This window comes from Primulina eburnea, chromosome 13, assembly GCF_022965805.1.
Source record: "Primulina eburnea isolate SZY01 chromosome 13, ASM2296580v1, whole genome shotgun sequence".
In the NCBI taxonomy this organism is placed as follows: domain Eukaryota; kingdom Viridiplantae; phylum Streptophyta; class Magnoliopsida; order Lamiales; family Gesneriaceae; genus Primulina; species Primulina eburnea.
In genome coordinates this window covers 31,584,339-31,604,804 of record NC_133113.1, presented here as the reverse complement: position 1 = coordinate 31,604,804, position 20,466 = coordinate 31,584,339, and the positions used below count along the sequence as shown (strand labels likewise).

Below are 20,466 nucleotides of genomic sequence, written 5' to 3'. Positions count from 1 at the left end.
AAATAATAATTTTCTTCTAAAAACAAATTTATATATGTGCATACACACATCTAATGCAGACACAAACATGCATGGGTCGAAGAAACTCTACGAATGATATGATTGACTGGGTAGATGCATTCTTAAACTTCTGCATGCGGCGCGGCAAAATATATATTTCAGGATTAGCAAAGAAAAATACGTCAAACGTGACAAATCTCTATTCAGTTCTAGCGACGGAATTCTTGCCATGAGCTCATGGACCAGGGATATATTGACAGCAAAATGCAAATTAAACAACAAAAGGGGGTTCCTTGCAATTGACGCAAGTTTAAGAGATTAATAAAATAATTCCATTGTCATATACAATGCAACATAATGTAGCTTTATAGGAAGGTGCATGGTATACCAATTGTCAGCACCCGGAGATTGAGAGAAGGAAAAATAGACATAATTAAATTTGAAAGATTAGATGATTTACGTGTTTATTTTTGCATGATTATTACAGATCATGATCTTCGGCTAGGATGCATGAGAAGCTTATAATTATTACAAATCATTAATTTATTTATGAATCTACATACACAGATATATCACATACGCTTCGTCTTCCACCATTTATATATTTCCTTCAAAGCCCTAATCCCAAAGGGCACTGAAGCAATAGCCAACAGGTACCTAAACCTCACAGATTCATCAGGAGCTATGGCAAAAAGAGCAGAAGCGTAAGTCACAAACATGGATAAAATGGAAGTCCACAGCTCAACATGAAAAGGGAACTTGTAAGTTAAAGAAACCAGGACCAGAATCGAAGTTGAAAAAGCTAATGTGTTGGATACCAAGAAGGTGTAGAACGCTTGTTTTTGGTCCGAATAAATCGCCCTTCCTGCCTTGTGCCCATCCGTGTCGTCCTGCCACACACCCCCGGGTGGATTTACCACGGCCTGAAATGTTACGGCAGTGATCAGTGCCGCCACTATCAGTAAGACGTTACGCGTGTCGTTTGGGGTATCGGTGTTTTCATCGTAGATGAACCTTTGCATGCTGGTTTTTCTCAACGCGCCTTGAGGGGGAGTAGCCATAATGATCGAAAAACTTTTTTGGATAAAGAGATTGAAAAAAGTTGTGAAATAAGATTTAACTTAGTGTATAAATACTTGTTTTTGTGAAGGTTTAGGTAAAGTGAAGGCGGCTATAAATGGAAGAAATTTGAGATCGTGCCAATGACGAGGAAGTTCTTTTCATTTTCTAGTCTACTAACCGCATATTTTGTTTTGAAACAAATGGAACCACAGAATTTGGACTTGGTCTAAATTTTTTTATGTAGGAAAGCATGTTTGCTTGAATAATAATTCGAGTATATTTTGCTTAATTAGATTGTATAAACGAAAGTCGTAAACCCTCCTCAATGGCTGAAATGTGGAGTGGTAGATTGTAATCGAACATAATAGCTAGCTAGATCCATTTTGTTTCTTAATTTGTTTTTGAACTATAATTATTTGGACGTTCTAATAATAATAACATTACTTCATATGTGAGTGATTTATACCAGCTGCTTCTTTGAAAAGGGGGCTTATGAAACAAGGTATAAAACGTTGAAAACCTCAATAAATAAATTGATTATGAATATATAAAGTAAAGATGAACCAATTAATTAATTGATATACCTTAGCTTTTTACAGAGATTATTTTCAATCTTGTTATGTATATTTAAAAAGCCAGGGAGTTGATTTCATGGTTTGTTTCTTGGTCGTCATTATTATTTATTTTTTCTGATTGTATCATGAGGAAAACTTGACTTTGTAATTAAAAGAAAATAACGAACAAACTTGAGTTGCACGATCGAGCTAGAGTACCGCCGCGTAGAATAAATAACTTATTTTGATCTGAATTTTATTGCATTTTCAGAGACCAACTTTTTGGGTCTACTTTACAGACTAATTTTATTGATCTATATAAAAATTAAGACTTAAAAAAAGTCTTTTTTTAATTAGTCTTGTACATGTAGATAGTCTTTAGAAATAATTATTAAAAAAAAAACCTTAGTTGCTAATCCCGATCCTTTGATAATGGTAATTGATTCTTATCTTCTTCTGCGACCGTACTAATGTAAATCTTGCATGTTTATAGATCAAAATGGCGAAACCAAGGCAAAGATTTCGAAGAGCAAATGAAAATGTAACAACCACGTTCTCTTCCCATGTCTGTCTCAAAGAGTAATGATTCGATGATAATTTCGTATGTAGACTTCACATAAACCTAATTAAAATTGGATACTCTCTCTATTTGAATCATTCTCATATATATATAACTTGAGCTGAAACTTGAAACAGTTAGAAGAGTACAAAAACTATGACTTTGGAACATGTCCTAGCTAGAGTTTATTGCTCCGGACAGCCTTGCCTTCCGGTTGGACAGTCGGACATCCCGCGCTTAGGCACCGTGAAGATATACTGTCCCAAATGTGAAGATATTAACTACCCTCGATCCAAGTACAAGGGCATAGTATCCTTCCATTGCCCTATTGCATTGAGGCCTTGACCCTCTGGTTGATTTGCATGCTAACAACCCTCCCCTCTCCCTCGTACACACACGAAGTTCATCCAAGTGGCCAGGTGTTGCATTAAGAATGTTTTTTTAACCACACATCAATGGTCAATCTCACAGGCAATACGTATTTCACACACACAGGTTGGCTTAGATACACGAAGCAGGAATTGATGTACCAGTTTGCTTAACTAATGAATGAGTCGTTACTTTTCGGTTACACGTTTATGATTTCAGTTCTCGTGTCAGTTTCGTTTCTTCTGTTTTTACAATCTTAACGTTGTGGACTGTATTAATTACTTCAATTTTTATGTCGCGTGCATATTTTTCACTAGTAGTTGTTGTGAAAGCAATCCATCGAAATTTTGAAGAATTATTACATATACTACTTCTAGATAGTAGAGATTAGTCCCGTCAACAGAACATTTGTCAATCTTTGGCTACAATTTATCACCAGAGGAACAATTTCATATTTTGGCATTTTTTTCCCTTTTTATTTTATCACTGTAGCATGGTGTAAAAAAGTGGAAAATGACTTTTTCATGAGTTATAAACATTCCATAAAATTATAATTTTCAAACGTAATCATACATCATTTTCAGAAAACATTTTCTCCATTAATTAAATGATACCATTAATCTCAAAATGGGCGGATGACCGTGACAAATATCGAAAAATTTAACTCTCAGTTTGCTCCCTGAGCCTTCTGATGGTGCTCCTAACAGTCACAGCACTAGCAGTGCTGCAAGATGGGGAATTATGAGTTTGGGAACTAAATGTGAATTTAACAAGGTTAAAATAAAGAAAATTATTACTTCAAAGTGTAAGCACCACCAGCCTTCACTTTGCCACAATCCTTGCATCCCCAAATGCCAACTGCCTTCCTCTTCACGGCATACTGTTACAGAATTATTACATTCAGAATATGCATAATCAACCAATATCACCTGGCAAATCAATCATGCTATAGACTTAACTCTTGGTGCATACCTTCCCACAGAACTCACAAAAGTACTTGCTATGTTGACTTACTTCCATCTTCTTAATCTGCTTTCTCAAACTTGCACCATAACGGGTACCTGAAATGTTTCGAAAGGATAATAGAAACTGATCATTACATTAGAAATAAAAGGGTTCAAGCTTGAACATGAAATAAGGACTCAACATATAGTACATTAACAAAGCCTAAGCAACTGACGGATCCAAAAATCTGATATATAAGTTCAAGGAGAAGAATGTTTAATGCCATTACCACATAAGGATCATGAAGATTTCACAATCAAAGCTAAATCGAAGTTAACTAATCCACAACTTCCTAAAAAAACAACATGTTATGTAACATCAATAACTATTCCCATATGAAATGAAAATCGGTTTAAAGTAACAAGGGGCCGCTCTCCTAATGTCATAGACCAAAAGATCAGTAGTTATTCAAGTCAAAAGAAATGAATCGGAGGTAAGACACTAAGACTGGAGGAAGAAGTTCAAATATTAAGTCCATTAGTTCAAGGAAAAACACTTTACACAAACGTGAATGGGACAAAGGCGATTATGGGAGAATTGAACTCATAACCTCCAACTAGATAATCACAAGCCACGAGCAACTTCAGACAACACATTCACACACAACCAGAAACAAAAGACAGAACAGAGATTGAGAAAGCAGTTATAAAAGTAAGACCTACCATACTTCCCAACAATACCAACCTTTTTGGTTCTCTTGGCCTGCACAAAACATAGATTTACAATCAATACAATAACTGAGACACTTTACAAGTAACACAAGGCAATGATAAAATCAATAAAACTATTACTAAAAACCAAAAGTTAAAATCACAGAATGTACAGTGATTAGAACAATGCAAGGAAACTGATTCAAATCGGAAAGCATATCACTGTGTAAAACAGAAGTGAACAACGAACGAGGATATCATCCCTAATCACCAAACAATACAATCAAAATAAAGGTAAAAACAAAATAAATAGAACACTTCTAAATCTCCATGAACCAACTCCGCTAAAGTATGGTAATACTAAAGAATTCAACTTTTACTCATTAATTTCAAGACTTCCATCGAGAGAAACACGAAAAGCGTGACTAAACCGCATAGGATCCGATCACAACCAACGAGTTTCAATACGCAACGATGATCATCTCGTACATCAACAACATGATGATTAAAACAGCAGAATTGAAAAAACAAAAATTCAAGACCATTTCCGCCAAGAATCTTTAACAAATACGAAAATCAAACGGGGAAAGCAGATTAAGCGTGATCTTTAATGCTTGAAGGATAGAGAAGCTACCATTGGAGATGACTGATGAGTCTGGGAAGCGACACACAAGGAAAAGCAGCAGCAAAAACCCTAAATTATGCAAAGTTGATAGATTGTAAAAGGCTTAACTTAAGCCTCATGGGATATTGGGTTCACGAAAAATCACAGCCAAATTTCGGGCCCAGTATGTTTCTCAGTTGCCTTTTAGCTTATAGTATTAAACCTAAGGTTCTCATTTTTGGATCTCGCATGTAAAGGATGGAGCCTTCTTAAGCTACCAGTGGAGCCCGACCATTTGGGTTCACATGTTGATCCGAGGGATTATGTTCGGTTTTATCGTGGCAAACTTGAAAATTTTTAGTCGTTTAGCTGGCTCGTGAGCTCGAGCTCGGCTCGTTTAAGTGGTTGATGGGGAAAAACGGAAATATCAGCGACGGTTTTTACCAAACCGTCGCTATATAGCGACGGTCTGAATTAAAACCGTCGCATATTAAATTAAGCGACGGTTTATTAAAATCCGTCGCTATTATAGCGACGGTTTATATCAAACCGTCGCTATAATAGCGACTGTTATGAATAAACCGTCGCCGATTAATATAAGCGAAGGTTTTAGCAAACCGTCGCTGATGGCAACGGTTTTGGGGTTTAGGGTTTAAGGTTTTAGCAAACTGTCTATAAATTGTCGCGTTTAGAGTCGTTTGTAACATTTGCACTTAGTCATCCTGAGTGTTTATTAAATAGATATATCTGTTGTCCTTACAATCGAAAAAAATGTCAGAACAAACCATATTTAGACGAAATTACAAACCATTTGTGTTTCCTAATAAAAAATACAAAATTGTTGATGTCAATCGAAAAAAGAGTCTTGGATACTACGAACCATTTGTGTTTCCTACGCAAGCCTCGCAAGTTGTGTATTTGACTTATCCAACAACGAAGAGAGCAGAATCAGATTGGATGCATGTGAGTACTCTACGTAGACGAGCTTATGTCACTGATGTTGAGTCAAATACTGAGCATAATCAAATTGATGCGAACGATGCATTTCAAAACAACGAAAGTGGAACTCATGACATCTCAACTCAATTTCTTTTATCGTCTCAAAATCTAGTCGATGTTAATATTATGTACGACAACGAAATTGATTTGAACTGAAAGTGAAACAGAAGAGGTTCAATATTCAAGCGACGATGTTCGTGACATTTATTGAATTGTACTTTGGAAAAAAAATATATATTTCATTAATTATAAATGCTAATGTTTTACAATTATTGAATTTATTTTAGCGAGCACGACATGGCAGAGATCCAACGTCATGGGAGCTATACGTTCACACACATCGACATGCAGATGGATCTTTCGTTGACACGCGATCCCGCCTGCTCCACGTAAGTTCATTAAATTTCGTTATTCTCATCAACGTTTTATTTAGAAAATTCAATTTTATTCATTTTAAATCAACATCACAGGAGGAGATGGAGCGCTACATGGCTGATTCATTTTGTATGAAACACTTGTATTATTATTTGCAGATTAATAATATGATTACATTTTTCAAATTTTGTTAATTTTTTTTCGATTATACAGTACAATATATTTTTATTTCAGATTTAAATAATTATAACATTTAAAAAAAACAATTAGCGACGGGTTTTTGCTCAAACCGTCGCGATATTAGCGACGTTTTATAAAACCCGTCGCTAATAGCGACGGGTTTAACATACCGTCGCTAAAAGAGCGATGGTGAAACGTCGCCGATCAAGATCGACGACGTTTTTGTCAATACCCGTCGCTATTAGCGACGCTTTTACTCAAAATCCGTCGCTATTAGCGAACCGCCATTAACGAGCCGAGCTCGAGCCGAACAAGCCCAAATAATTTTCCGAACACCGAGCCGTTAAACTAGCTCAAGAATGAGACCTACCAAATTAACTCCGATGGTGGCCAGCTCTGTCCAACATTGGCTCGAATTCATCTTGACAATCCTACTGTTAGCTTGGTTCAATTTTTTTGAAAAAACAATCATAGTTACCTATAATCAGCCGAAGGACAAAATAGAAAACCTACATTTTATGTCAATGAATATCACGCGTTTAATAAAATGCTAACGTCTGACTCCAGGTTTTGTGTTTATACAGATATAAACTATAATTTTTGGTTATTCCAAATTGAAGAATTCAAACTTGAAAAGTCCTTTTCTCATTTGCGAAGAATTAACGACGACAAAACTAATCTAGAAATATTTATTAGAATCGAATTCAAATCCACATTATTTTGTATAGTCAGTTATAAAAAAAAGTCGCTCGAGAGCTGCTTAAAACAGCAAATCACTTCTAGTTTGGATGCACATTTTTGAAAGGCGGGTTATGAACTATCTTCTAGCTCCAATTAGAATCATATTTATTTGGATTATTGTCATATGTCAGTTTATTTCACAGGCCACAGATTTTAACAACTGATTTTATATAACCTTGAAGTGAAATTTAATAAGCTCCAGTTTCTGTAAGCATGAGACAGAATCACAGATCCTAGACGAAATATGTCACTGGAGAATTAAGCCAAGAATTGACTTGGACCAAAATAGAACCAAAATTTAAGACAAGAAACATGATGGTCTCAAAATGTATCTTAGTTTTAGAATTCAAACAGGCGTAGTTCAATCATTCCTTCTTTCCTTTTCGGTGCGTACCACGCTACAACCTTCCCAGAACGTAGGATTCTTAAAGAGTAATTCAAGCTGCATATCAGATCTTCCAGCTGAGGTCCACTTCTCCCACCTGAAGAGTCGAAGGCAAATTTGGAATCCACTCGGAAAACAATTGGTCCAGCAACCTGCATAATGTTAAACACCATAAATATCTAGCACATCATTGAAGAATATATATCTATAAACTCGAGACTTCATTATATATGATGTGGGGTGGCAGTCTTGTTTGTAATATGACATTTAGTGAAAAGTGTGATCGTCAGATGGAGACAGTCACCTGCTGCTGAAATATTAAACTAAGTCTAGGGGAAGACTGTAAATTTGGTGATCGATGGCTCTGTGCCCTTCGGCAGAGATTGAAGACCGAATTGGCCAAAGCAGAAGCTGAAGAAATATCAACACGAGCATCTAATCTGGTGAGGTCACCATATGTCTTTGTGAATTTCCCATGTTGGAAAGTATAGCAAACTGATCCGAATAAATCCGCAACAAAACGACCTCTACCCTTAGCCCTTGAAGAATTTATGTCCACAACTTGGGATGAATCTTTCCTACCACCAAACCATGCTTCACAAGTACCCCCTAAATGCAAATGGAGAATAAAGAATGACAAAAGTTGAACTGTGAAATGGTAAAACCAAAACAAGTTTCTACCAAGTACCAGACTAATGAACTCGGGATGCAATCATAAATTAAACAGATATAATTTTTGCTAACTAAATGATATATAGGAACAAATGTCATTTCACGCCACTATCATGTGAAGGAAATAAAATAACTGTTATTTTTATCAGACACAGAACCCACTTTAGAATCATTTAAATGTTATGATACAACTATGAAAGGATTAAAAATCTCGTTCGAAAGAAAACACGTCAGACATCCATGTTTGCGTTTAGCAATGTTTTCATACATATTTGTTAGACTGATCTAGCCATAAAATATAATATTCAGTGAATAAGCCCTCCATCCACAATGTGGAAAGTACCAAAATTGCTGGGAAATAGAAGCACTCATTTCAATAATGAAAGCTGTAGTCAATGAAGAGAATATTTAACTACAACAAATCACCCAACAGCCCAACACCAAGTGCAAATGTAAGTATGTGATGGCCGAAGAATTGAACATAAAATTTGAACACAAATAAAAAATTATACCCTCAGCAAATAGACTAAATTACATAAGGCAAAACTAAAAAACTAGTATCTATTAGCACAGTCTGAAATTTTAAAATTACCCATAACTCCAGATATTGCCGCATGAGGCTCTTTGAGACGAATATCATATGAATGATGCCGAAATTGGTCCGTTCCTGTCTTTTTTATCACATCATCCTCTGTTTCTATTTGCCTCCACAAGTCCTTAGACTTCTCATACGAAAAGGCAGATTTCATGCACACACCAGGCAATAAGGATTGGGGTGTTTCACGATCAATGGAATCTACGGCCAGTGGGAGGCCATTATTTTTATGTATGCCAAAACGGTATCTCAGTCCCGACTCCGAGACAAGGGATGAACAGTCCAACGATATAGACTCAGGAACTTCCCAGTATTTCCCTTTACAGTCTATGAACAACTCAGGCCATGCAGCTTCTAAAGTAATATCGTGATCTGGAAGCTGCAAAATTGAGAAAGACGTAGATCAAACTTTGAAATTATCATTAAGGTTAAGTTAAGCAGATCACTGGACCCAACTCAATCATTTGATTAAAGGTGGGTAACACAGAATAAATGTTCTTCGACTATGACAAACTTCTCGTTGGGACTGTGACTGGTTAGAAAGAAATTGTGGATCAAAAGATGATCAACATACTAATTACATAATAAGTTTCCAAGTGAAGTATCAAAAATTTATTGTTGATGAAAACAGATGTCGAATGCTTTCATATTGAACCTCAGGAGTCAGGAAGCCCCCTTTTTTCTCACTTTTCCAAGTTTGGACATTTGAAATCAGTAGAGGCCAGAAGGCGATCAAAATGAAGGACAATGGGAGATGGGCTTGTCAAAGGACCTACTAAAACAACTTCAGAACTTTACCTTGTGAAAGAGCATGGCCTTCATACGCCTTTTTTTCTTCTCACCGTGCTTTTCAGTGCTCAATAGTAAGGATGATGAGGATGTTAGAGCTATTTGTGAGCATAAGCCAACTGCATAGAGTGATTTGTCCAGGAATTGCTTTGCAGTATCCTTGAGCAAAGGTAGATCCCATTCTTCTGCAGCAGAAAATTCAGCTTTAATAGATGATATCAATTTCTTTGGGCGGAACTGTCCAATTAAACCGACCCACCTGCAAGAGAAAGTTAATCTCTCTGAGTTAGTACATGAACAAAATAATCCCCGCATATGCAAAAATTGATCCTTGTGATTGGTGAGGTGAATAAAGAAGTAAAGTTGAAAACACAAAGTTCATGTAAATTAATAACCCTTGGGAGTTATGGATCAAAGAACTTCGTCACATTTGTTTAGTTAACAATTTTAACTATGGGAATCTCTTCCTAAAATAACATTTTAACTTAAGATGTAGAATTACATATTCAAATCTGTAATCACAGTTACTCAGCCCAAAAAGCTTCCACGCCGAAATGATCCATAATTATAGCCTGTTCCTGGAAACCTAATGTATTCTGAATGTTATATACTTATATATTTAAAGATATCACAAAAGTTGGTAATTCTTTTCACATTGGTGATTGGCCACTATGTTGACCGCTATATGAACTAAGGACATACATACATCTCGCCACCATCCTAACAAACATCGATGAAAATGTATTGCGATTTGAAATGATTCTGAGTGCCACTGGGAATGAAACATAAACCCAAAGCCAAATTCCAATAACGCGCAGTCTCAACCATATCAACAAACACGACAAGAAAAACAAAATTACACATAAACATTACGATTACCGACGCAGAACAACAAAGGTGCTCGGAATTTTACCAATTGCCAAAAACTACTTTGCCCAGAAGTGACTGCAGCGCAAACGAGCCCAATTCTTTATGATTAGCAGAGGGAGAAAAGGACGGAATGATGCCTAAAGGGAACCCATTTCCCAACAAAGATAACTGCTGAATTCTGAGAGCTTTACTGGCTCTTGCACCATCAATCGGCGCAGAATCCCCTGGAACAGCCCTTGAGACACCATCAAGAGCTTGAGGGGTCGAAATGTTCAGGTCCCAGAATGCTGCGTCCATCACTGTTCTTAGATTCGCCATTTTCTGGGGAATTTTTCAGGCCGGCCGATCCTTCTATTTTGATACGAGGGTTTGGTAGGATTCCTTATCTGGGAGTGTGAAGTGAGTTTTTGGATGAGAGCGAAGGGCGGGGGGCACGGGCTTTTATGCGGGTTTTGAGTTTCGGTTAATTGCAATTTGACCCTATTATTGCTGTTTATTTTCTTTTCGTACTCTCTTTCCGTCGTTTTTCCCATTTTATTGGTCCATGATTCTATATTCAGATTAATTATCTGTCACATGAATCTAAAGTGACATTATACTATTTAAAAATTATGATTAGTTATCATAGATAAAAAGTAAATATATATCCTTCAGATTTTTATTAAGAGGAGTTCGTAAATTTATTAAACTGGAGACATTACTCAATTAGAATGAAACTACCTTTGAGAACACCAAAATATTTAATTTCATAATTACTTTTCTTACCGTACTTAAAACCTTTTCAAATCACTCCATATTATAAATAAATTGTTTAAATGCCTCAAAAGTTTTTTGGCTGAATAATGATTTTTGTAGGACATTTTTGCGGTGGGCTCTCTGTTTTGGGCTGTACCCATTCGCTTCGAACACTTTTTCCAGGTACAGCCCAATCGCTGAAAACTTTTTCCAGGTTTATTTAATCCAATCTACATCAATATTTATATTACTAATCCAGAGGGACCGACTCAATTTGGGCTTTAGATCCGAGAAGCATTTAGCTTTTGGTCAAAACAAATCCATCCTTCTATTTTTTATTGTATATAAAACCCAGTACCAGAACAATGTCAAAGTCGAAGGGGATAATCATGTATGGAAGGGGTGATGACATAGGTAGCTTTGCAATTGTATCCTGCAGCTAAGAGTGATCACGGTGTGGTTCGTGGTGTTTACGAAAAATTGCAAACAGAATTGTCATATGCAGCCGCTTAGTATTTTAAAATAATCGCAGTTTCACACGTGATATGTGTTTTGCAATTTTCGGGCGATTTCGATATGTTTGCGTTTTTTTGTGTGAATGATTAGTAGAATGCCAAATATTATAACATTTATTCAAACTGATTCCAAAATAATAACATAAAATATAGCTCAAATCATACAAAAATAAAAACAGATAAAACAATAATCAAAATTTAAAAGCAAATTAACAAATTTAATATGTTTGGGCAAAACAAAACACTCACAACAAAAAGACATTTTTCAAATTTAATACATTGTTGTTTTCTTTGACGCTAGGTGTTGCATTGTCTTGGATTTCTCCTTTTTTAGAGTAATCTGAAGAATATTTAAGAAAAATATGCGTATTTTTATAGGAGATAATGTTGAATGAGACTTGAGAGAGAGTGAATGACGGCATTTTAATTGAGTATGTTGTTTTCATGTTATTATAAGCTTAGGTTAAACACTATGATAATCGGTTTAGACATAGCAGTTTGGTGATATTTTTGACATATACACGGGACATTTTATGATTATGATATTTATAAATCTTGTTTTTTTAATAAAAAAAAATGAGCAAAAACATAGTGTACTGCAATTCGGTTCTACTAGTTTGAGGAATTACTAAAAATATTTACCCCTTGCACACTACAAGAATATAGCCTTTTAGTGGCATTCAAAAATGTCTTTATATTAAGAATATAGTGACATTTATTCTATAGTGACACCCGAAAACAATGTCGTCTATTCTCGTGTCGGCTAAAGGTTAGTGACATTATGTAGTGTCAGTATATAATACTAAAACCGACATCATAAATGCCTCGATTTAAATATACGAAGACATTGCAAAGTGTCACTAAAGACATGTAATGAAGACACTTACAAATGCCTCCTTTTGTGTTAATAAGGACATTTATAAGTGCCTTTGTTTTATATTAATATGGACACAATTGAATGTCTTCTATTACTATATATAATGACAATGATAGATGCCTCCTTAATCTATTTACAAAGACGCTGAAAAATGTCCATATATCAGGTTATAAGGACACTTTATAATACCTTAACTTCAAGATTTTTAAACAATGTTCTAATTCTTTTTTCACAATGATCAATTCATACATATGATATTTTAACATAAAATAATATTAAAACTTTTAAAAATGAATCAAAATAATATAAATCAAGGTAATAATATATAATTGCTGAAACTGTTCACTGCTATACATTTAAGTCGATGAATAAATACAATGTTGCTAGAGTAAGAATTTAGAAAAGAACAAAGCTAAATGAACAAGTAAAAAAACTCTTTTCCCATTGCTTAATGCAGCAGCATTTGGAGTAGCAAAAGACAAGAGAATCTGTCTTTCAGTATGTGCCAATAATGACCTTGCCTCATCCCCTTCCTTCTTCAATCTTGCAATAACACGACACGCAGCATCATGCTAAAAGACATGGTAGAAACTATTTAACAAAAAACAGCACACTGAGAAATCCACCATACTTTTAATAATTCTCAGGTTACAAAAGAAACAAAGTTATTGAGAAGAGAGGCTCTATACACTGAAACCAACCAAAAATAATGAAGGATAATCAAAATCCAAATTACGAAAATGATGTAATCACATTTTGTTCACTTAAAAAACATACCACTTTTTCGAAGGAAGAAAAGGATAGCATACTTACATCTAGGACAGAATAAATCCTTAGCGTGGAAGGATTCGTTCTCTGTTGAAGGTCAAGAATGGGAAGAGTTAGCATCAGAGAGAACTCAAGTTTACCAACTTGTTATATTTCAGACTAGTCCATATTACTGACCATTAATGAGGCAAAAAACAATAAGTAGCCGAAATGCATCTTACGGTGTATTCACTTTTGATGAGCCTCTGAACAAGTTAACGATTCGATTCCTACTACAAGGGGAAAAAAAGGGCAAGAAACAACTAAATATATTGGAAATAATAAGCATGATAATGTAAACATTTGTAAACTTTTCAGAGTTCTAGCAACACGGGAACAGAGTTGAACAAATTTCTTATCAGTAAAGACAAATATTATTCAACTAAGCTACTTTAAGTTTATTAATTCCATTTATAAACTAACATGTATAGATACTAAAGGGAACAGAACAGGTGAAAATGGACAAGGTTGCCAAGTGGTACTGGTCTTTTTAAGGGGGCTTCAAAGGAAAGTAATGTATTCAAGTGAACTACGAAATGATCATTCAGCACTGATGTCCAGTAGCCCATGAATCTCATATTATCTGTTATATGACACATATTTCATCATACATATACTGCTAAAAGATTACCTACACTCTAGGGTACTATTCCCCTGAGTGTACTTCATAGGTATTTAACTGTGAATAAGATAATTTTTGTATGATGACAGACAAGAAAACCTCATGAAGAAAACCTCATGTAACATATAGCGTAAACACGAACTGATGATCATAAAGTTGATGAAAAAGGTCCATTGATCGACCAAACACCTGTACAAGCTCCCCTCCCACCCTCTAGAGCATTTTCATCACTAGTGAGATGACAAGAGAGCTATCAATTTCTCAAGATTATAATCTTTGTAAACAGACTGAGATCTAAGTTTACCAAAAATGTGAATATCATAGTCACAAAGCTCTAAAATCAAATTGGTGAGAACCTTGAATTGCATCAGTTTGTCAGTTCTATCCATTGGTAGGCTCAGATGTGTGGCTCTGACTTTTCTACCTTCCTTTCTGTGTTAGATGAATCACAATTATCTTTCATGGATTCAACATCCATGCTAGTTGTTCTGCTTTTCTTATTTCTTCGATCCTGCAAGTGGCAAAAATTGGAAAGTTTCACATAGATGGTTAGGATTTCAGGGGACCACAATTTCAGTGAAGGTAAGAATAAGTTTCAGATTAATTTTGCGATCTTTACTCTTTGACGTGAATGAAAAATTGTGGATAAAACTCACCTCACGGTAAGGGCACTCATCCGCTTCCAGCATCCGCACAACCTGGCTCATTTTGAGCCGTTTCTCCGAATCTGGATCAACCCACCTAAGAGCAAGAACGGGAAAAACACGTTTTCTATAAATTACAATTACGACTTTAATAAAACTCACCAAGAACTAGGCTGGAAATCTCGAACAAGACAGCACAAGAAATTGCAGAAACAAGACTCGCTCTAGGGCTTCGAGTCTCCCGAATCGAGGCTCAAATCCTTCGATTCATGGCTTAGACCGAAGCTACATGTCATGAGCCATGATTCACGGTGGCTCTGGTGGCAAAAGGTGGTGTTGTGCAATGATGCAAGGGATTGGAAGGAAGCCGATTTGGGGTGAGATAATGAGATTGGTGGAGAGATAAAAAAAATTTAGAGATGTATGGCGGTGAGAGTGAGAGTGAAATTGGAAATGAGCGGGAAAAATATTAACTTTTAGTGACATTCATTAAATATGTCATTATAACATATCTAATTTAATATTTTTTTTATTTAAAATTTTATGTATAACCAATGTCATAATATGTATGTAATAACGACATTATTTTAAAAATGTCACTAAGAAAATGTCAGTATAGCCATTTTTTCTTGTAGTGGCACCACCTTCAGGTATTATAAAGATCAACGTTTGGTGCAGGGAACTCAGCGGGTGGGTATTGGTATTGTTAACAGGAATGAGCAATGTATAGTGTTATTCGCTTAGGCCATCTCCAATCATGGCACCACAATGGTGTGGCACCATTGTGGTGCCATGAAATTTCACTCCAATCCAGCACCAAAACTGGCGCTGGATTGGAGCAGCTCCACAAGCTGCTCCACATGTGGCGCAGCAACACAATTTTTTTAATTTTTTTTATTTGATTAATTTAGTTTAATTGTTTAATAATTAATTAATTAATATATTTTTGAAATTTTAATTATAAAATTTTTAATATTCTGATTAGAAATTAATTAAGTGTAAAAACAAAAAATAAAAAAAACACAGATTAAATTAATAATGCGTTAAAATGATACAAATTACGAACAAAAAATAACAAAAATTACGAAACAATAAACAAACTACGAAATAATAGTTTGTATTAAATAATTGTACGTAAATCAAATAATTATTTTGTTAATATGAAATAATTAATTCAAATTTTAATATATAAATTAAAATATTTAAATATATAAATTTTAATAATTAAATTATAATATTTAATTATCATTATATTATCAAATTATAAATAATTAATATAAAACAGAAAGATTAATATTGAAAAAAAAAATATTCTTGAAATATTCTATTGTAGTGTAAAATGTAGTGCAATGTGGTTGGAGATGATTTTAATGTAACATCAATGTAGTCCAAAATGTAGTGCAGTGGATTGAAGATGGCCTTAAACTTCATGTGGCGGAACTTTTGGTACGTGGCAAGGGAAGGTTCGTCTTTGGCATCTCAACATCAAAGACACCATGTTGTCCTTGAGACCAACACTAGCAATGTTGCAAGATCGATGACTCGTTCACTTCAGTATGTCGTTGATGAGGCTACCGTATCCTTCATTCATCATCAATTGGTTCGAGCCGCCGCTAAGTTTTTGTCATGAAAATGCATTTTGTACTCATTTAGAATCTATAAAATAATTCGAACGAGCTTCCAGACGAACGTAATTATTTCTCGATTATCAATCTGAGTGAATTAGAATTTAATTGAGTTCGAATTTTATCGAGTGAAAATATTGAATACAAAGAATTATGTATATATATAAAATATGTTATTATAATTATATTATTATATTATATAATATATATTAAAAAAATTATATGTTTTGGAGTTTGGTCGAAAGGCCATGTAATTTGGCCATGATTTTGAGGTCAAATTTTGTGAATCAATCATCTCTTCGTGCAAATGCATGTCTCTTTATTCAAGTCTTTTCATTTTCTATAAATAGGATTCCATTCATTTGCATTCAACACATCATTTTCTATTCTTTTTTTCTCTCTAAGTTTAGTTCTATATACGAATTTTTAAGTATTAGAGCTTAAATTTCAAATTTTCTTAAGATACAAAATCTTGAGTTTAGATTTTCTTAGTTCATACGCTTAAATTCGAACTTTGGAATTCAATTCGAGAGTTATCTTCTAATTTTGAGTTTTTTAAGCATTTGTGCTTAAATTCAAGTTTTGCAAGATTTAAACTCTTGGAATTATTTTCTTATAGCCATTTGGTTCACCCATTTTTATTCCGAGATTTCCAAAACAAAATAAAAAAGGCAAAAACTTGTGTGAGACGGTCTCACGGGTCGAATTTGTGAGACGGATCCCTTATTTGGGTCATTCATGAAAAGGTATAATTTTTTATGCTTAGAGTATTAGTTTTTATTGTGAATATGGGTAGGGTTGACCCGTCTCACAGATTAGTATCCGTGAGACGGTCTCACATGAGACCAACTCAATAAAAAAATACCTACCAGCTACCACCGGTTTTCAGATCCAACATTGCAGATACCAAACTAACGGGCTCGCTCATATTTTGGCCTCTCATGGCTCTTAGTTCAGGGTGCTACTTTAGTGTATTAACGAGTCTTTCCCCTTGCATATTAGCAAAAAAATACGCATTTTCTTTATAAAATTTACCTAGTTTTTTTGTGTTTGAAAATTTTATAGAATTTATTTGTGGGTTAGCAAAATTTGAATTTGTTCTGTATTAAATTTGGATGGGTAAAAATAAATTAAAGGGTCACATATTAAATTCACGTAAAAGAATAATAACATGGCCAAATGTCGGGATATTTGGGAAAATAGACTTGGTCAAACTTTTTTTTAAAAAAATAACCCTCCTATGTAGTGAACAAATACACTACTGGAGGCTATTTTTTTTAAAAAAAAATTGACCAAGGTTATAAAACAAAAACTACGAAACAATAAACAAACTACGAAATAATAGTTTGTATTAAATAATTGTACGTAAATCAAATAATTATTTTGTTAATATGAAATAATTAATTCAAATTTTAATATATAAATTAAAATATTTAAATATATAAATTTTAATAATTAAATTATAATATTTAATTATCATTATAGTCAAACTTTTTTTAAAAAAAATAACCCTTCCAAGTAGTGAACAAATACACTACTAGAGACTATTTTTTTAAAAAAAAAAATTGACCAAAGTTATAAAACAAAACAGCCCCCAAATGCCCTTGCTTGCGTTTCTCCGTGTCTCCTCTTACCACCATTCCACCAAACAACAAACCTAGAGATGAGCCACATATTACGTCAAGGGAGGCCACTCGATAAATATTATCGAACACGTTACATTTTTTGTCCCTCGAATATATTTTTATGTAGGACTGAATTTGGACCTAAAATTAAACTTTTTTAAAAAGAAAAATAGTACAATTTGGTTAAGTTTTTACAATTAATTTAAGTGCTTAATTTATGGATTCGAGCGAAGCTAGATAAAACTTTTTTTAAAAAAATGTTTTAACGATCTTTCCAAATCTATACAAAACGACATATATTGGCATTAAAAAATTCCCCCATAATTTAATTATGGAGGTATTAGGGATCAAGTATTGATGGCTTAAAAGTTTGAGAAACCCATGCTTTAGGTATATGAAATATATGTTATATATAGTACACATTGAAACATGGCTTGGTAGATGCTTACAAGCAAGAAACATTAGGGGTCTTTTAATTTATAATTTGGAGAAAAGTAACTTAAATAATGGAAATACAAGGAGTTTACTCCAAGCTTGCCTCATCCATTATAAATCTAAAATTGGTTATGTTGACGGGATGGCATGGATATTTATTAATTAATTAATTAATTAAAATGGGACGGAATTTGCTCTAAATGATCTGTTAAAGAAGTCACAACAGTGATTTCCTGAAAACAGTTTTGATATGTTGCACACCTACCGTGCATACTTATATGAGCTCGGATGATGTGACACTCATCTATTGTGTGTAATAAAGCATATATATCAAAATTATACATCTAATAGATGAATGACAATTATCGGTGATGACATAAGTGTGCACAATGTGTGTGCTGCAAATACCAATTGTTTTTTCTTTAAAAGCTCCGAGATTTGTTTGCCAGATCCTAAAATGTTATTCATAATCTCTTCAAACGATTTTTTGAGCTGGCAGGGATGGAAGATTTTATTTGTATTTTAGTAATTTCATATTCTCATTTTTCGGGTCATGCCATTATTCTGTTTATTTCCTCAGAATAATTTGAAATATATATGTATATGTGTGTGTGTATATATCTATAATGGAATGCATCATCATCAGCACCAAAACAAATGTAAACCATAAAGCATAAATTGGACCGCGACATTCAATTGTGCAAAAAAAGTTGTGTGTTTGGACTGACAATTCTAGGACAAATAATTCAATTACGTACATAATATAAAAATAAATAAAAATTACCTAAAAAATCAGGTATTGATTTATTTGTCTGATTTTTGTCCCAAAATAAGAATATCGAAATATCTTCTAATTATCTACTTCAATTTTTTTTTAAAGAAAATATGACAAAAAAAATTAAAACCATACAATTTAAACTCTTAGTTAGTGAATTATCGATCCATCCATTTTTTTTAAAAAAAAACACCACATTTAATGTATAATTTTTTGGTTTTCTAAATGCCACTTATCCTTTGTATCTTTTTGTATTTCAAAAAAAAAAAAACCTAGTATACATAATATTTACATTGAAAAATCATAAATTATGTTTCAAAAAACCATTTATTTCTTTTTAAAATACCCGAAAATACAAATTAAGTAACTATTTTTTAAAAAATTTCACGCAAGTGCAAATCCTAATTGATTTATAAAGGGCGTGTTTAATATGCAAGTGTATGTCGTGTATCGATATCGCGAGCTGCTATTTAAACAATCTCTCGCAACAACACAAGTGAAAACAAAAACACATCCGCCCATAAAGCCACTAAAACACAAGGAAAAAATGAAGATTTTCATCTCATTCCCATGTTCAACCCTCTTCCTCGCATTCCTGATCACAATCCAAGCCGTAAGGTCCCAGAATTTAATCCACTCGATATGCCAAACCTCCTCCAAAAACGACTCAAACATCAACTACAGTTTCTGCAAAACTTCCCTGCAAGCCGCCCCTGCCAGCCAATGCGCCGCCCTGCATGGCCTCGGCATGATCTCGATCCGGCTCGTCCGGTACAACGTCACCGATACTCGTTGTTACATCAAACAGTTGCTGAAAACAAAAAAATGGGATCCTTATGTGAGGCAGTGTTTGAATGATTGCTTCGATCTTTACTCGGATGCCATTCCTACCGTCAAACTGGCCATGAGATATTACAACAGCAAACGTTTCGATGACGCTAATATTCAGATAAGTTCGATCATGGAAGCCGCCACGACCTGCGAGGATGGGTTTGGGGAGAAGGAAGGTGTGGTTTCGCCATTGACAAAGAGGAATAAGGACTCGTTTCAGCTTTCGGCGGTGGTGCTTTCGGTTATGCGTATCATTCAGGCGGGATCTTTGGGTTGCACCAACTGCAGCACAAGGGTGTATGGAAGATGGATTTATTATTAATTACGCTATTAAAATAATCATTTAAAAAAATATTTTTAATACAGCCTTAAAATAAGTCAGTATGTGAAACACTATTATCGTACAGTTAATTTATGGTATTTAGCTTTTTTTAAAAAAAAAAATTTAATACAATCCAGCGGTGGTAATTTATTTGTGTAATATAAGTGAAAATTCAAGTATGAAAGTGTAATATTGATTTTCATATACTATGTTTGATTAAGTTAATTATTATTTCGACTTGAAA

The 20,466-nt window shown here is 34.2% G+C and overlaps 4 protein-coding genes and 1 long non-coding RNA gene across 12 annotated transcripts; 1 reads left to right on the top strand and 4 right to left on the bottom strand.

Annotated features, from left to right (window-relative positions):
• Positions 1–572: 572 nt before the first annotated feature.
• LOC140810483 (uncharacterized) lies at positions 573–1,061 on the bottom strand. Its single transcript, XM_073168333.1, has one exon. The coding sequence runs from the start codon at positions 1,059–1,061 to the stop codon at positions 573–575; it is 489 nt and encodes a 162-aa protein (XP_073024434.1).
• A 2,048-nt stretch (positions 1,062–3,109) lies between these two features.
• LOC140809404 (large ribosomal subunit protein eL43) lies at positions 3,110–4,917 on the bottom strand. Its single transcript, XM_073167016.1, has 5 exons — positions 4,834–4,917; positions 4,212–4,251; positions 3,517–3,605; positions 3,342–3,424; positions 3,110–3,268 (listed from the first exon to the last, which is right to left on the bottom strand). Exons 1-5 carry the CDS (start codon positions 4,834–4,836, stop codon positions 3,205–3,207), a joined length of 279 nt encoding a protein of 92 aa, XP_073023117.1. The 5' UTR covers positions 4,837–4,917; the 3' UTR covers positions 3,110–3,204.
• A 2,338-nt stretch (positions 4,918–7,255) lies between these two features.
• On the bottom strand, positions 7,256–10,831 carry LOC140809895 (protein TRIGALACTOSYLDIACYLGLYCEROL 4, chloroplastic-like). The gene is made up of 5 exons (XM_073167669.1): positions 10,453–10,831; positions 9,549–9,798; positions 8,748–9,129; positions 7,788–8,092; positions 7,256–7,635 (listed from the first exon to the last, which is right to left on the bottom strand). Exons 1-5 carry the CDS (start codon positions 10,725–10,727, stop codon positions 7,438–7,440), a joined length of 1,410 nt encoding a protein of 469 aa, XP_073023770.1. The 5' UTR covers positions 10,728–10,831; the 3' UTR covers positions 7,256–7,437.
• A 2,017-nt stretch (positions 10,832–12,848) lies between these two features.
• LOC140810854 (uncharacterized) lies at positions 12,849–15,055 on the bottom strand. 8 transcript variants are annotated; one of them, XR_012113328.1, is made up of 6 exons: positions 14,772–15,055; positions 14,622–14,692; positions 14,322–14,476; positions 13,482–13,576; positions 13,350–13,391; positions 12,849–13,108 (listed from the first exon to the last, which is right to left on the bottom strand). It is a non-coding gene; the product is annotated as an uncharacterized lncRNA (long non-coding RNA). The 8 variants fall into 8 exon arrangements; XR_012113327.1 differs by having other exon boundaries at positions 12,849–13,127; positions 14,622–15,055; XR_012113322.1 differs by having other exon boundaries at positions 14,622–15,055.
• A 4,478-nt stretch (positions 15,056–19,533) lies between these two features.
• LOC140810767 (putative invertase inhibitor) lies at positions 19,534–20,459 on the top strand. Its single transcript, XM_073168654.1, has one exon. The coding sequence runs from the start codon at positions 19,617–19,619 to the stop codon at positions 20,220–20,222; it is 606 nt and encodes a 201-aa protein (XP_073024755.1). The 5' UTR covers positions 19,534–19,616; the 3' UTR covers positions 20,223–20,459.
• Positions 20,460–20,466: the final 7 nt, after the last annotated feature.

Bases quoted from the DNA above. Each gene is read 5' to 3' on its own strand.
- LOC140810483 (XM_073168333.1), bottom strand. From the start codon at position 1,061: ATGGCTACTCCCCCTCAAGGCGCGTTGAGAAAAACCAGCATGCAAAGG.
- LOC140809404 (XM_073167016.1), bottom strand. The intron at 3,606-4,211 runs GTAGGTCTTACT...GAAACATTTCAG, and splicing joins TGGTATTGTTGGGAAGTATG to GTACCCGTTATGGTGCAAGT. The intron at 3,425-3,516 runs GTATGCACCAAG...ATTCTGTAACAG, and splicing joins TTTGTGAGTTCTGTGGGAAG to TATGCCGTGAAGAGGAAGGC.
- LOC140809895 (XM_073167669.1), bottom strand. From the start codon at position 10,727: ATGGCGAATCTAAGAACAGTGATGGACGCAGCATTCTGGGACCTGAAC. The intron at 9,130-9,548 runs GTAAAGTTCTGA...TCAATTTTGCAG, and splicing joins AGGCCATGCTCTTTCACAAG to CTTCCAGATCACGATATTAC. The intron at 7,636-7,787 runs GTGACTGTCTCC...AACATTATGCAG, and splicing joins GTTTAATATTTCAGCAGCAG to GTTGCTGGACCAATTGTTTT.
- LOC140810767 (XM_073168654.1), top strand. From the start codon at position 19,617: ATGAAGATTTTCATCTCATTCCCATGTTCAACCCTCTTCCTCGCATTC.